Below are 17,011 nucleotides of genomic sequence, written 5' to 3'. Positions count from 1 at the left end.
CGGGAGGGGAACAACACATGTTTGAGCAGGAGGAGCCCTCGCTGAGTCAGTAGATCAACTCTGGGTGGGGTTTTATAAAGTGATGCTTCATTCCAGGAAGAGCAGCTGTTTGAGAGTCTGTTTTTAGCCCTCAGTTAGTCTGCCTTTCAGATAACTACAGAATAAATTAAAGAATACCTAATACTACGACGACTACTACAGTACTACTAATGATAATCATAATAATAAACATAGCACCTTACACCATACCTGTCAACATGGAATTTCAAAATAAGGGAGGTTTTCTGGCGGACTCTGTCCATACATTAACAGCTCTCAGCCCCCAGCCCCCATATAATGTACATGTAAACACATAAAGGACGGGTTTATACATTTAGGAAATACATGTTTATTTAAAGTATATAAAACGTGGTCTGGACTCTGTGGAGGAGAGTCATGGTTTCAGAGACGTTGTAGAAAGAGGGAGTCCCTGCCCTGTGATCTAGGTAAATTCCTACTCTGAAGGACTGAAGCCCTGAGATGGAAGTAGAAATATTGTTATGTCTGAAGTTATAACTGCCACTGTTACATTTTAATGACCAAGATTTTTCATTTAACTGAAATCCAATAATTCCAACTTTCTCCACGTGGCTCCAGAATGAACACTTAAAAACATGACTCCTGCTAATGATGTCTTACTGTTCACTCTAATGTCACATTGCACAATGTCTACATATTCTTTGCATGCAATGTCATCAAATGTTTTTCTTTACTAAAAGTATAAAACTAAAATGCATAAACATTGACAGCAACTCAGTTCATCTCCTGCAATTTCTTATAACCTGCTTATAATTGACCAACGTGGACCGCGGCTGATCTCGGTCTGTGGATAAACGTTTGGATAAATGGTGTTTGTACTTTCTGCTTGGTACTGGTTCGCTCTTTATTTGAGGTGGTTCATGTCGACAGTTCAAAACCTCTACAGAAACTGGATATTTGTGATCCTACTTCTAGTAGATTTTTCCTCAGCTTGCCTGGGGCTGGGTGCCAAAATGATAAATCACTTTGTTTTGCTACATTATTTAGCAAAATACACCAAATTTCTCAAAAGCATTAGTGTTTAATTTAGACTCAACACAAAGCAGCTGAAGAAGAACTTTGCTTGAATAAAATACAGTGTACAATTAGCAAAATGTTGATGTGAATCAGTAAATATCTGATTAAAGATTAAGTTAACAAAATTCTGAGAAAGCATTCACTTCCAGCTTTTTAATATGCAACAGTTTTGGTACTTGGAGCACATTTGGTTAAATTGGCACAAGTTAAATCAGTGCACAGGAGTTGATAGTTTATGTTATATTTGTCACAGTCTGGATATTTGTATATCCTGTTTTATTTGAAGTGTTCACTCCCCCTAATTTCATGTCTAGTTGTAATTCCTGTCTGTGTGTTTTGACTCTGTGATTGTTGATTGGTTTCTCCTGTGTCCATTACTCTGCTCTTGTGTTTCTGCCTTTCTCCCCAGCTGTGTCTTGTTCCCTCGTTTGGTGTCTGTGTATTTAGCCCTGTCTGCCCCAGTATGTTTTGTGGGATTGTAATTTCATGTTACGTGTTTGTTACCTGCCCATGTTTGCCTGTTCTGCTCAGTCTGTTCGTGTCCTGCTCGTCCCCTGATTTGTTTGTGTTGTTTGGTTACTTTGTATTTCTGTATGTTTATTAGTTTTTGTAAATAAAGATCTATTTTGGTTAAATCATCATCTGCATCCTACAATTGGGGCCTCACCTTCACCGAACCGTGACAGTACAATCCCACCAAAGATGGACCCAGCAGTGCTTGACGACGAGGATTATCTAAATCTTTATGTCGAGCTAAGACTTATTATGCGGGAATGGAAAGAGGTTGCATGTAGAAGGGACCAGCAGCCCCTTCTTCAAGAGACCCTTAGCGAGGCAGCTAGAAGCCTTGGTTGAGGAGTCTTCTGCCTGAGGTAGTAAGGAACTTTCCCAATCATTCTGCCTTTGTGACAGCTCGGCAGACCTCCGTTCCTGCAACCGGACCTCTGCAGACCCCGGCCGTCCCACTGCCGCCTCTGCAGACCCCGGCCGTCCGCCTGCCGCCTCTGCAGACCCCAGCCGTCCGCCTGCCGCCTCTGCAGACCCTGGCCGTCTCCTTGCCGCCTCTGCAGACCCCGGTCGGCTACCTGCCGCCTCTGCAGACCCCAGCCATCTCCCTGCCGCCTCTGCAGACCTCGGCCGTCTACTTGACCCCTCTGCAGACCTCGGCCGTCTACTTGACCCCTCTGCAGACCCCCGGCCGTCTACTTGACGCCTCTGTAGACCCCGGCCGTCTACTTGCCGCCTCTGCAGACCCCGGCCGTCTACTTGCCGCCTCTGCAGACCCCGGCCGTCTACTTGCCGCCTCTGCAGACCCCGGCCGTCTCCCTGCCGCCTCTGCAGACCCCGGCCATCTACTTGGCGCCTCTGCAGACCCCCGGCCATCTACGTGCCGCCTCTGCAGACCCCAGCTGTTCCCCAGCTGCCCCTCAAGGTCCAAGCTCTTCCCCAGCTGCCCCTTGGGGCCCCAGCTGTTCTCCAGCTGCCCCTCAAGGTCCTAGTCCCTGTTCCTGCTGTTGGGCCACGACAACCCTCCGTTCCTGCTGCGCGAGTCGCGACAATCACCTGTTTCTGCTGCTGGACCGCAACAGTCCCCTGTTTCTGCTGTTGGGCTGCGACAGCCTCCAGCTTTTGCTGCCGTGCCGCAACAGCCTCCTGTTTCAGCTGTTGGGCCATGACAGCCACCTGTTCCCACTGCCGGACCTCCGCAGACTTCAGTCCCCGCTGCTGGACCTCCGCAGAACCCCCCCTGCTGAACCTCTACAGGCTCCAGTTCCTGCTGCCGGATCTCTGCTGACATCCGTCCCAGCTGTATCCCAGCTACCCCTTGAGACCCCAGCCCCTGTGCTCCCTCTGTCCCTCGATACCCCAACCTCTGTGATCCCACCTCTTCCCGAGATCCCTGTGCTCCCACCTCTTCCCGAGACCCTTTGCTCCCATCTCTTCCCGAGAACCCTGTGCTCCCCTTTACTCCTGAGACCCCCGTGTCCCTGTTGACGCTCGAGATCCCCCTTGTTCCCCCCCGACTGTCGAGACCCCAGTGACTCCGACCCGGTCTCCTGAGCGGCTCCTCCGGCCCCTAGTCCCGGCCTCCAGCCCGGCTTCCCGAGCGACTACTCCAGCCCGGCTTCCCGAGCGACTACTCCAGCCCGGCTTCCCGAGCGACTACTCCAGCCCGGCTTCCCGAGCGACTACTCCATCCCGGCCTCCCGAGCGACTACTCCGTCGGACTCCATTCCGGCCTCCCGAGCGACTACTCCGTCGGACTCCATCCCGGCCTCCTGAGCGACTACTCCGTCGGACTCCATCCCGAGCGACTACTCCGTCGGACTCCATCCCGAGCGACTACTCCGTCGGACTCCATCCCGGCCTCCCGAGCGACTACTCCGTCGGACTCCATCCGGGCCTCCTGAGCGGCTTCGCCAGCTTCCAGCCCGGCCTCCCCGCCGACCTCCTGAGCGGCTCCGCCCGCACCCTGCCCGGCCTCCGTGATTTCTTTCTCTCACCATCATCAGCGTTTAATCAAATCATCTGTACACGATGATTTCCTAAACGTTGACCTCACATGTTGAGTGTTTTGAGACGACGTGAAGCCTGTAAAGCTTTCTATAGTTCACATTTTATTCCTGCATGATTGTTGTGGAATGTTCATAGGTTGTGTAATAAATCTGAAAGTAACACATTCTGCTGAAACATTGTCTTTAAATGTTTTTCTTTGCAAACGAGCCAAGAGGATTATCTGATCTCTGCATTAATCTCCCCGTGTGTTTGTTGGAAAATATCTTTAAAAAACTGATTGATTGGAAAGAAATTAAAGAAGAAAACAAAAAAATGTTGTGATTCTCACAATCAATTTATTTATTTGTAGAGTTTTGAACATTGACTTTTCATAAATGTTTCCTAAAGATTGTTAACATGTAAAGAGTTAAATTCACTCTTAAAAGGATGATTAGCAAACTCTTCTTCACAAGGTTACATTTACATTTTTACCAGTTTTATGATGTTAGCACTTTTTGAGTACAATAAAAGTGATTTTGTAATATTGGTACAACAGCATCACAGTGTGCAGTACGAACAGCATTATGTAGAGTAATACAAAGTAAACATTAAATATACATATTATTAAGATATGTCATAATAAAATACATTTTAAAAACATGACATTAATTTGACAGCTCAAAGATCCAAATCCATTGATACATTTTTACATACATGATTTTGTTTTATTGATTTCTTTTGTTTATCTTACATAATCACGCCTGTATATATAAAAACTGATTAGACATTTTGTATATGCAATGTTTTTCCATGCACAGTATATAATGAAAATGTTTAGTAAATATAACTAAATATATATAATAGAATCAAATTTCAACAAACAAGGTTGTTTAATCCAAATAAAGAGAGAAATGATTTGTTTTCCATTTCACCATTTTACTGAATTGACACATTAAAAACAGAAAATATAAGAAAGAACATCACAGGCCCATCTATTACGTTTGATCTCTGCAGCAGACACACCTCAACATTTACTGTATAGAGACGAGTCACTCTTTAAACTCCTGTGAGCTCACACAACTCAGCAGTGCCTCCAGATGATAATGGAAGCCAGAATCCAGGAAAGAGAGGCTGAGTGAACGTGGTCTGGACTCTGTGGAGGAGAGTCATGGTTTCAGAGACGTTGTAGAAAGAGAGAGTCCCTGCCCTGTGATCCAGGTAAATTCCTACTCTGAAGGACCGAAGCCCTGAGATGGAAGTAGAAATAATGTTATGTTTGAAGTTATAACTGCCACTGTCACATTCTAATGACCAAGATTTGTCATTATATCCAAATAAACATTCTTCTGTGTTCCCTTTTCTTCTAATATCCTTATTTGCAACTGCTATACAAACCTCCCCGCTCCACTTCACCTCCCAGTAACAACGTCCAGTCAGACCCTCTCTACTCAGAATCTGCCGCCATTGATCAAATCTGTCTGGATGATCTGAATATAACTGTTTTACTGCCATTAATGTTACTTTTCTGTTCCTGTCACTCAATGACAAACACCTGTGTGCTGTATTTGGATCCAGTGTGATTTGACGAGAATATTTCATAAATTCTGCTCTGGTTCTGGGCTCTGCTTGAGGCATTAAAACATTCACTTCAGTCACTGCCAGTGAGATGTGTCTCCACTCCTCACTCAGAACAGCCTGCAGTTTATCTCTGGCCTCTGACACCGCCGCGGTCACATCCTCAAAAGAGCGCAGAGGACAGATATCAATGCTGGGTAAGTCTTTAGACTCACTCACACGTGACAGCGAGGGGTAGTTGTTTAGGAAATGCAGGTGATCCTCTGTGTGGGAAAGTTGTTGAAGCTCAGTGTCTTTCCTCCGCAGCTCAGTGATCTCCTGCTGCAGCTTCTCCTCAAACTCTTCAGCTTGACTCACTTGAGTTTTCTGCTGGGATCTGATCTGCTGCTTCACTTCAGAGCTTCTTTTCTTAATGAGATGGATCAACTCAGTGAAGATCTTCTCACTGTCCCTCACTGCTTCATCAGCAGAATGATTGATAGCCTCCACCCTCTGTTGAAGCACCTTGACGTCCTTTTCTCTGTCCTGGACTCTCTGTTGGACTTTTCCCCGGCTCACCCCGAGCTCCTTCTGCCTCTCAGCCCTCTCTGCTGCAGCGGAGACTTTGTCATGGCCTTTATGATCATCCATGGAGCAAAGATAACAAATGCACTGCTGATCAGTGCGGCAGAAAATCTTCATCACCTCGTCATGACGAGAGCAGATGTTCTCCTGAAGCTTTGAGGTGGCTTCAACCAGCTTGTGTTTCTTGAATGCAGCTTCATCATAGTGAGGCTGCAGGTGTTGCTCACAGTAAGAGGCCATACACACCAGACAGGACTTGAAAGCTTTCAGTTTCATCCCAGAGCAGAAATCACAGGCCACGTCTCCAGGTCCTGCATATGTAAGATCAGGTGAAGCGGCTTGAAGTCCTACTTTCTTCAGTTCCTCCACAAACTCTGCTATCATTGTACTTTTCACCAGGACAGGCCTCGGTGTGAAGCTCTGCCTGCACTGAGGGCAGCTGTGGGTTTTCTTCTCATTCTCTTCATCCCAGCAGTCTGTAATACAGCTCATGCAGTAGCTGTGCCCACAGGGAATAGTCACCGGATCCTTTAGAAGATCCAGACAGATTGAACAGCTCAGTTGTTCTCGATCCAGAATCACTTGCTGCGCCATTTCTTCTCTCGACAACAGTGAGTATGAGTCAGGTTCACTCTCGGCTTTCAGATAAATGCTGTGCTCATTTCCTCATCGTGTGTTCACTGATCTGCAGTGTATGTGTGTTACAGCTCTTACATGTAATCACATGGTGCTTACACCCATCTTTAAACTATCAGATCTGTTAAAGGGGAGGGAACAACACATGTCTGAGCTGAATAGACTTTGAGCAGTAGGATCATTGTCTAACCAGTAGATCAACTCTGAGTGGGGTTTTATAAAGTTGTCCTTCATTCCAAGAAGAGGAGCGGTGTCAGTTAAACATATTAATAGATAAACTGTCAGGAAAGCATAACCTGAATTAGAGTCCTGTTTGGAAGCCGTCTTGTGCCAGTGCCTAAAGAGGAAGCGCCCTCAGCTGAAGGCATTTTATGTGGTGTGTGAGTGGGCGGGCTCTATGAGGTAATTAGTTGATTGATGTGTTGGCAGCTAATTAGGTTAAAATACTGAAAGATGTATTGGTAGTTTTGTTGTTTTGAGGGTGCAGTATTTGTGTTAACATGTTGAAGGATGTACTGAGGCCTTGTGATGTTTAAGATGAAGTTTAAACAATGTATATTTTTGTAAACTTGTAAACTCTCTGTTCTGTAGTGCTGATCTGATTGGCCGGTTTGAACTGAGAGGGCGGGCTCTATGCCTATATATATGTGTGTAGTTTTTCCTTTGTTAGGGGGGTGGGAGAAAGACCAGTACCAGTACCAGTACCAGTACCAGTACCAGTACCAGTACCAGACAGGAGAACAAAAAAGGAAATAATGTTTTTTTTGTTTTTTTCACTTGGATGGCTGGAAAATAATAGTCCTTATTTTCCAAGTGAACCTCTCTGCCGAAGTAACGTTTGACGCTACCTTGCACTTCACCTTGCAACCACGATTACTATATATTTAAAGAGAGTTTTTAACATTGTCTTTTCACATTGTAGGGAAAGTCTGTCACCCAAAGAATTACTTCTTATCTTTAATCCATTAAAACCACTGGTTGCATTATTTGAAACTTGTCTAAAAAGCAAAATTTAAGTACAAATAAAGATATATTTTTGCTTTAAGGTTACATTTGTCCTCAAGAAAATGAGCAGCGGGATATTCAAAATGTCGTATCTGTGTCATGGTGAAATATAAAATGGTTAAATTTGGTGCAATAATCTGTTGTATGTTTGTATTGTACTGTGGAAACTTTGATACTATCACTTTTTATTATCGTTGTATTTTTATACTTGTGTACAAGGCCTTCTATCACTTCTTTTGTTGATGTGTGTCGTGTAAACAGGTTACCCAAATGTCACATACAAACATCCTTCTCACCCTCCTTTACCAAAGACTATGACGTGATCTAACTGTAGGCACTTCGCTATTTGATTTGAAAATAATAATCCGACACCTCACAAAAGAACCTAAGCATGAAAGTTAAGATGTAAAATGTAAATGTAAAAGCACTTGGAGACCACTATCCCATCAAAGATAGTATGATTGTTTGAATTAGTAAAAGAAACCTTTAAATTGTTGCATCTGCAGCCATTAAAATGCCACTTTCTTGAATGCATTGTAAATTGATATACATTGACAATGTAAACTTAGTTCCTTGCATCTTATAGTATTTATATCATCTGTTATTCAACCTTTAAAGTAGTTCTCTTTTTATATATAATTCACATGTATGGAGTTTATGGCTGTTTTACATTCTTACGTTTTATTTACAGTGTTTGTGTTTGAATGGTTGTTAAGTTTTTGTTATTACTCATTTAGTTGTTCAGTCTTTTTGATGCCTATGATGAGGTGGAGTCTGATGAGATATACATGCTGGCTGAATGCACTGTCAGCTGGCAAAACCTTTTTCACAGAAGACGTTTTGACACGTCACAGTACAGAAATCACAGTCACGGCTTACTGAGACATTTGAATATACCCTTAATGTTACTAGTCAAGATGTCCTCTGTGAAAAAGGCCTTCTGTTGTCCCGCTCCATCTTTTAGGTAGCCTCTGCTCCACTAGCTTCTGCAACTTAATGTTTGTTATTTTAGCTGAAACATGTTTTGGGGTTTGTATATCCATATTCTAGGCCAACTGGGTATTTACTCTTGTACTGAAGAGCACCTTGTCTTTAAACTAACGTGGAAAAAAATATTATTTTGTCAACGTTCAACAGCTCCCTGAAAGAACAGTCTGTAGCGTCTCTACCACCAACTTCTGTAAACCCATGCAATCTGTCATTGAAGGCGTGTTTCACTAGCGGTCCTTGGTCCATATTCTAGATACATGGATATTCCCACGAAGGTGTTTGGCTTGTGGGAAGTGATGTTTGGTGAAGGCAGCTAAAAACAGACAACACAAAAAGATGATATTAAAATGATGGTTGTTATCTGGGCATATGGAGTAAACCAAATCCTGTTGAGCAAGGCTGTGTTGGATTATAAATCATTTGTGTTACAAGTGTGATATTAATTGAGGCTTTTATTACCTCTAGTAGTAGATATTCATTTATCTCAGAATTTAGAAAGAAACCCAAATGAATGTTTCATCTTTTTAGAAAGACTAGTGATGACACCTGCTCTCCTGAGATGGATCAACTTTGGTTTGAAGCACAACATGGTTGCGACCAGGATTAGAGATGGAAGTGTTTGACTTTGTTAAGATTGGGGTAAGAATTTAAGCAGGACTTCCTTTTCCATAAGAATGTCTGAACATCACGACAGTTTTGTGTCATATCATCTGAGATATTTGTCTTTCCTCACTGTTAGCAGACTTGTTTTAAACAGTAAAGACCTTCACATGATAACAGTGTAATGACTGATGTGTTTGCCAGCATGTGAAGTGTAACCTCAGAGCACCCCGTGTACATCTGTTTCACATGCTTTGTTAAATGTAGGACAAGGTGTAAGAACTTATATGTTGCAAAATGCTGTTTCTTTCTTGAGTTTTGTTTACTTGATGGACAGCACTGACATGTTGTAATCATGACCCTCCAAGGAGGACACTGCAGAAGGAACAAGAGATTAATGGATGATTATGGAAGGTGGATCACCTAAAATAGACTCAATAATGTGGTTAATTTATTGACACTACTGTCGTTTTTATCTGTAATATTTCAAGTTAAATCAGTGCACAGGAGTTGATAGTTTATGTTATATTTCCTTTATTTTCATTGTTTAAGTGATTTCTTTCTCTCACCATCATCAGCGTTTAATCAACACGTGGTCTGTTGTCTGTACACGATGATTTCCTAAACTTTGACCTCACATGTTGAGTGTTTTTGAGACGACGTGAAGCCTGTAAAGCTTTCTATAGTTCACATTTTATTCCTGCATGATTGTTGTGGAACGTTCAAAGGTTGTGTAATAAATCTGAAAGTAACACATTCTGCTGAAACATTGTCTTTAAATGTTTTTCTTTGCAAACGAGCCAAGAGGATAATCTGATCTCTGCATTAATCTCCCCGTGTGTTTGTTAGAAAATATCTTTAAATAACTGATTGATTGGAAAGAAATTAAAGAAGAAAACAACAGATTTTTGTGATTCTCACAATCAATTTATTTATTTATTTGTAGAGTTTTGAACATTGACTTTTCATAAATGTTTCCTATAGATTGTTAACATGTAAAGAGTTAAATTCACTCTTAAAAGGATGATGAGCAAACTCTTCTTCACAAGGTTACATTTACATTTTTACCAGTTTTATGATGTTAGCACTTTTTGAGTACAATAAAGAAAAGTGATGTGATTTTGTAATATTGGTACAACAGCATCACAGTGTGCAGTACAAACAGCATTATGTAGAGTAATACAAAGTAAACATTAAATATACATATTATGAAGATATGTCATAATAAAAATACATTTTAAAAACATGACATTATGACATTAATTTGACAGAAGCTCAAAGATCCAAATCCATTGATACATTTTTACATACATGATTTTGTTTTATTGATTTCTTTCGTTTATCTTACATAATCACGTCTGTATATATAAAACTGATTAGATATTTTGTATATGCAATGTTTTTCCATGCACAGTATATAATGGAAATGTTTAGTAAATATAACTAAATATATATAATAGAATCAAATTTAAATAAACAACATTGTTTAATCCAAATAAAAAGAGAAATTATTTGTTTTCCATTTCACAATTTTACTGAATTGACACATTAAAAACTGAAAATATAAGAAAGAACATCACAGGCCCACCTATTACGTTTGATCTCTGCAGCAGACACACCTCAACATTTACTGTATAGAGACGAGTCACTCTTTAAACTCCTGTGAGCTCACACAACTCAGCAGTGTCTCCATATGATGATTGAAGCCAGAATCCAGGAAAGAGAGGCTGAGTGAACGTGGTCTGGACTCTGTGGAGGAGAGTCATGGTTTCAGAGACGTTGTAGAAAGAGAGAGTCCCTGCCCTGTGATCCAGGTAAATTCCTACTCTGAAGGACTGAAGCCCTGAGATGGAAGTAGAAATATTGTTATGTCTGAAGTTATAACTGCCAATGTTACATTGTAATGACCAAGATTTGTCATTAAATCCAAATACACATTCTTCTATGGTCCCTGTTCTTCTAATATCCTTATTTGCAACTGCTATACAAACAAACCCGCTCCACTTCACCTCCCAGTAACAACGTCCAGTCAGACCCTCTCTACTCAGAACCTGCCGCCATTGATCAAATCTGTCTGGATGATCTGAATATAACTGTTCTACTGCCATTAATGTTGCTTTTCTGTTCCTGTCACTCAATGACAAACTCCTGTGTGCTGTATTTGGATCCAGTGTGATTTGACAAGAATATTTCATAAATTCTGCTCTGGTTCTGGGCTCTGCTTGAGGCATTAAAACATTCACTTCAGTCACTGCCAGTGAGATGTGTCTCCACTCCTCACTCAGAACAGCCTGCAGTTTATCTCTGGCCTCTGACACCGCCGCGGTCACATCCTCAAAAGAGCGCAGAGGACAGATATCAATGCTGGGTAAGTCTTTAGACTCACTCACACGTGACAGCGAGGGGTAGTTGTTTAGGAAATGCAGGTGATCCTCTGTGTGTGAAAGTTGTTGAAGCTCAGTGTCTTTCCTCCGCAGCTCAGTGATCTCCTGCTGCAGCTTCTCCTCAAACTCTTCAGCTTGACTCACTTGAGTTTCCTGCTGGGATCTGATCTCCTGCTTCACTTCAGAGCTTCTTTTCTTAATGAGATGGATCAACTCAGTGAAGATCTTCTCACTGTCCCTCACTGCTTCATCAGCAGAATGATTGATAGCCTCCACCCTCTGTTGAAGCAGCTTGACGTCCTTTTCTCTGTCCTGGACTCTCTGTTGGACTTTTCCCCGGCTCACCCCGAGCTCCTTCTGCCTCTCAGCCCTCTCTGCTGCAGCGGAGACTGTGTCATGGCCTTTATGATCATCCATGGAGCAAAGATAACAAATGCACTGCTGATCAGTGCGGCAGAAAATCTTCATCACCTCGTCATGACGGGAGCAGATGTTCTCCTGAAGCTTTGAGGTGGCTTCAACCAGCTTGTGTTTCTTTAATGGAGCTACTTCATAGTGAGGCTGCAGGTGTTGCTCACAGTAAGAGGCCATACACACCAGACAGGACTTGAAAGCTTTCAGTTTCATCCCAGAGCAGAAATCACAGGCCACGTCTCCAGGTCCTGCATATGTAAGATCAGGTGAAGCGGCTTGAAGTCCTACTTTCTTCAGGTCCTCCACTAACTCTGCCATCATTGTATTTTTCCCCAGGACAGGCCTCGGTGTGAAGCTCTGCCTGCACTGAGGGCAGCTGTGGGTTTTCTTCTCATTCTCTTCATCCCAGCAGTCTGTAATACAGCTCATGCAGTAGCTGTGCCCACAGGGAATAGTCACCGGATCCTTTAGAAGATCCAGACAGATTGAACAGCTCAGTTGTTCTCGATCCAGAATCACTTGCTGCGCCATTTCTTCTGTAGACAACAGTGAGTATCAGTTAGTTTCACTCTCGGCTTTCAGATAAATGCTGTGCTCATTTCCTCATTGTGTGTTCACTGATCTGCAGTGTGTGTGTTACAGCTCTTACATGTAATCACATGGTGCTTACACCCATCTTTAAACTTTCAAATCTGTTAAAGGGGAGGGAACAACACATGTCTGAGCAGGAGGAGCCTCGCTGAGCCAGTAGATCAACTCTGGGTGGGGTTTTACGAAGTTGTCCTTCATTCCAGGAAGAGGAGTGGTTTGAGAGTTGCAGTCTGTTTTTAGCCCTCAGTTAGTCTGCCTTTCAGATAACTACAGAATAAATTAACTGTCAACATTGGAAAGTTTTCTGGCGGACTCTGTCCATACCTTAACACAGGGGTCGGGAACCTATGGGTCGCGAGCCATATATGGCTCTTTTGATGACGCGATATGGCTCGCAGACAATTTTGAGCTGACATTTTTTAACATGATTAACAAGTAATAAACAATTATACGGTGTCATTTTAAAGTAAAACATTTAGCAGTGGATTTGTTTTTAGTTCTCCCCTCTCCTTTCCTCCGCTCTGTCTCTGACTGCACAGCGCACACACTTACACACACGTGTGTGTGTGTGTGTGTGTGTGTGTGTGTGTGTGGCCCTGCCCTTCGCAAAACAGCTGAGGAGAAACTGCGCAAAGCAAGCAGTAGACCGGGGGGTCAAACTCATTCACAGAGAGGGCCAACATTAAAAACTGGGACTACGTCGAGGGCCAGACACGGTCCACATGTATTGAACAGGGTACACATAAAGTGCAAAAAGATATGGAACATATTTAAATCAACTGCAAACGGATTGCTGAGCAGTTCAATTAAAATATCTGAGCAGCAAAGTCGGCACATGCTCTCAGTTGATCAGCAGAATGCTGTCGGGAACACAGAGGTGGAGATGTTTGTCAGTGTTTGGAAACATGTAGTGACCAAAGTTTCCTTCTGCATCAGAGTCTCCCACAGGCAGCTCGGCATCACACATGTCCGTGATCACACTGAAGCTGCAGGTTTAACAGTGAGATGCTTCGTTATGTCGCACAAACAGTCCAGCTCACATCGTCCCAGAGATCTGTGGTGTGTTTCCCTTTGCTTTCCAAAAACTTTCATTTCATTCACACATTTAGATTCTTCCTCAAATATCTTTTCCCGTGGTTGTGCCATGCATTGATTTAATTACCAGAACCGGCGGGCCAGTTATGACAGACATGATATTTTCTCGCGGGTCCGATATATAATAATAATAATAATAATAATAATAATAATAATAATAATAATAATAATAATAATCTCAAGGCGCTAAAATGCAGGACAACAACAAAAACAACACCAACAACAACAGACATAAGAGGTTAAATAGGTCATAATTGCCTTGAGTTTGACACCCGTGCAGTAAACACTGAAATATGAGATAAATAACGTAAGCGTTTAGTTTATTTAATAAAAGAGCACGTGTTCAATGCAACACTGATACCTGCTATTAGTACTCGGAGACGTGTTATTCTTAAAAAAATGCATGCATAACGTTGCGTTCAAATTGATTAAATATATGGCTCTCAAGGAAATACATAAACAAATATTTGGCTTTTATGGCTCTCCCAGCCAAAAAGGTTCCCGACCCCTGCCTTAACAGCTCTCAGCCCCCAGCCCCCATATCATGTACATGTAAACACATAAAGGACGGGTTTATACATTCAGGAAATACATGTCTATTTAAAGTATATAATACTTGTACATACATGTTACAAGATGTATGTATTTTATTTATTAGTTATTATCATCAATGTATTTGATGGTTGATGAGTTGTGTGGCTTTTGTTTCCCCGACGAGTAGCCTACTTCAGAGTCGGGAAACATGTCCGCTACACTGCGACTGAAATCATCGCAGAAGCTGAAGGCTACATTATCTCTGGCACAAAGCATTGACTTCTTTCCCTCAGCTTTGGTCACTTGGTCTGCCTCCGACACAGTTCTTGTCACACATGAAGTCATTGACAGTGTATGTTTGTGTCCTCTTGGGCGTGCTTGTGCTTGGACGCTTTCTCCGCCGTGTGCGACTGCTAACATCTGAATGGCACACTTTACAAAAAGCACGAGTTTACCCGACTCTGCTTTTTATTAAATGAGGGAAGGTCTCCTCCCATTTGTCTAGGTACTTGCATCAAGTTTTAACTTGTTTGGCAGGTTAAACCGCGTCTCCATCTCTCTCCCGTTCACTGTGACTCAGCCATATGTTTTCTTCTTCTCTGTGTTATTGTTCCTGTTTTCTTCTTCTCTGTGTTTAATGCCGGATAACGTTTTTCAGCTAAAGTTGAACATAATACTGCCACCTGCTGTACCGGAAGCCACTTTACCACTGTACACTTTTTTTAAATTAGGCTTATTTTTATTTTTGAAAGGTTAGAAATACGGGATAATTACTGGAACATATTTAAACGGGAGGACAGCGGGATAGAAGGAAAAATACGGGATAATCCCGGGAAAGACTGGAGGGTTGACAGGTATGCCTTACACAGTGGCGGGCCGTGCATTTCACACCTAGGCCTTCAGTGATGTCCTACACAGTCCTACCTGAATTATTCCCCCTCTTAATACCATCATTATGACGCCATGGCTCTAGAAACTATACATTTAGACAGAAACGCAGTATAACCGGGCGTTGCATCCCCTTAACATATTCAAGTATAACAGAGTTATATTAATATTTCCGAAGCTTTTATAATCAATAAATCCGCATTTACAATTAAGAGTGTTAAACTACCAGCTAGGATACTGTCAAAACTTAAAAATAAAAGGCGTTTTTAAGGGATTAGTCTACAAAGTTTTATTAAGTCCACTAAAAGTATGTGAGCTTTAACAAGTGTGTTCACTAAACAGCGCATTGTAGCACCTAAAGCAGTTTCATTTAAGAAACGTGACGATAAAGAATAAAGACACATAAACTATTCACTGAAAATAAAAGAAAACAAACAAATAATTTGCATTTGTTCATGAGGATATATTTGCGACAGTGGTGAAAGTGTATTCCTAGCCTTGAATGTCCACTTTGATAAAGGTTAAACCAAAACAATTCAAGAAGTCTCCTTGAGTACTTTTACTGCACAGCTGAGCCAGTGCACCACACACATCTCTACATCTCTTGCAGAAGCATCAAACATTTTATATATTTGTCAAAAAACTAAATGCTTGTTACCAAAACAACTGATTATTTGAACACAAAATCCATCCTCCTTTCTTTCCTCAAGAAGACTTCAATGACTGTTGTACAGTTTATCTGTGCGTTTCAGTTCCACCAATAAGTCCTTTTCTATAGACATGGAGGCTAATGCTGAAAGCCGAGTCTGTCCAGTAGCATTTCTGCCATAAGTTTTAATTCGCTTTAAGGCCGAGAATGACCGCTCGGCAGAAGCAGTGGACACAGGGATAGACTCGCTAGCGTCGTGGTTGGCCTTTCTCTTCTAACGATATCTAGCATTTCTTGAAAAGTTTGTCTTGAAAATGGCGTTGTAATTATATCTGCGACCAAATCGATCTCTTCTCCTCCTTCAGCCATTGTGGGTTGAAAAAACAGCTTGTAGAAATCTACACAAATTAACTCGTTCATGGTTGCTAGCACTGCATAGCTCTGCCTCTCAATAGTGCGTATCCAATCAAAAGACGTGCACGTGCTGACGTTATCGTACGCCTTCTAGCTGGCGCCGATGTACCCAACTCGAAATCTGATTGGTTAACGCCACAGTTTGGTCTCCGTTCACTTTAAACTACAGGCGCCCACACTGTTGATTCTGAAGGCCTCAGGGCAGATTTCTTGGACCCTGGCAACACATGATGGCTGAAATATGATTGGATAAAAGCTCTAACATAAAGGCCAGACCTCCAAATCTCCATCTGAGGCTGGAAGCAGCGCAACCAAGAGGAAAGCTATGAAATGAAGAGAATAGACTATGGGGAGTAACTTAATACATATTTGTGGTGAAAATATTTCAAAATTAAATTTATATTCTGGTGATGTTTAGGCCAGCAGAGAAGGCCTTGCTGGCCCTGACGGCCCGCCACTGGCCTTACACATCTCTCTGTGGTTTTGTATTTGTTTTGTGTAACTTTGTTGTTGTTTCAGTCTTTTTGTGTCTTTTGTAGTTCCTTTATGTCTCCTTGTGGTCATTTGGGTCTCTTCCTGGTTGGTACGTGTCTCGAGTGACATTTTGTAGGGGAAGGCCGGGAAAGTCCCTGAGACTTTGTACCTCTGTGCCTTGTAGGCCCGATCAGTAATCCAGCCATCGTCAGAGTGCTTTACAGTTGTTTGTTGTTTGACAGAGGGTGTCCGATGCTGTACAGTCTGTAAAGTCCACTGAGACAAATGTGTAATTTGGGATTTTGCGCTATATAAATACATTTGGACTCCAGGACCCCAGGACTCAGGGCTCTGTCCTGGGGCCTCTCCTCTTTTCACTGTACACCAACTCAATTGACTCTGTCATTCACTGTCATGGTTTCTCCTACCACAGCTACGCAGATGACACTCAACTGATTCTGTCTTTTCCCAGATCTGAAACCCAGGTGGAGGCACGGATCTCGGCTTGTCTGGCTGATATCTCTCGGTGGATGGCCGCACATCACTTGAAACTCAACCTTGACAAGACCGAGCTCCTTTTCCTTTTTTTTTCCTTTTCAGGTAAGGG

General features: G+C 42.4%; 2 protein-coding genes across 2 annotated transcripts; both read right to left on the bottom strand.

Annotated features, from left to right (window-relative positions):
- Window positions 1–4,261: 4,261 nt before the first annotated feature.
- LOC115019149 (E3 ubiquitin/ISG15 ligase TRIM25-like) lies at window positions 4,262–6,390 on the bottom strand. The gene is made up of 2 exons (XM_029448542.1): window positions 5,386–6,390; window positions 4,262–4,744 (listed from the first exon to the last, which is right to left on the bottom strand). The coding sequence occupies exons 1-2, from the start codon at window positions 6,322–6,324 to the stop codon at window positions 4,673–4,675; spliced, it is 1,011 nt and encodes a 336-aa protein (XP_029304402.1). The 5' UTR covers window positions 6,325–6,390; the 3' UTR covers window positions 4,262–4,672.
- Window positions 6,391–10,371: 3,981 nt separating this feature from the next.
- LOC115019150 (tripartite motif-containing protein 16-like) lies at window positions 10,372–12,316 on the bottom strand. Its single transcript, XM_029448543.1, has one exon. The coding sequence runs from the start codon at window positions 12,288–12,290 to the stop codon at window positions 10,614–10,616; it is 1,677 nt and encodes a 558-aa protein (XP_029304403.1). The 5' UTR covers window positions 12,291–12,316; the 3' UTR covers window positions 10,372–10,613.
- Window positions 12,317–17,011: the final 4,695 nt, after the last annotated feature.

This window comes from Cottoperca gobio, chromosome 14 (assembly GCF_900634415.1).
Source record: "Cottoperca gobio chromosome 14, fCotGob3.1, whole genome shotgun sequence".
Classification (NCBI taxonomy): Eukaryota; Metazoa; Chordata; class Actinopteri; order Perciformes; family Bovichtidae; genus Cottoperca; species Cottoperca gobio.
This window is presented reverse-complemented; position numbering and strand designations above follow the sequence as displayed.

What these genes read in the sequence shown, in the direction of transcription:
- LOC115019150 (XM_029448543.1), bottom strand. Translation starts at nt 12,290, where the DNA reads ATGGCGCAGCAAGTGATTCTGGATCGAGAACAACTGAGCTGTTCAATC.
- LOC115019149 (XM_029448542.1), bottom strand. Translation starts at nt 6,324, where the DNA reads ATGGCGCAGCAAGTGATTCTGGATCGAGAACAACTGAGCTGTTCAATC. An exon ending in ACTACCCCTCGCTGTCACGT is followed by an intron (nt 4,745 to 5,385) that starts GTGAGTGAGTCT and finishes TCTCCTCCACAG; the next exon opens with AGTCCAGACCACGTTCACTC.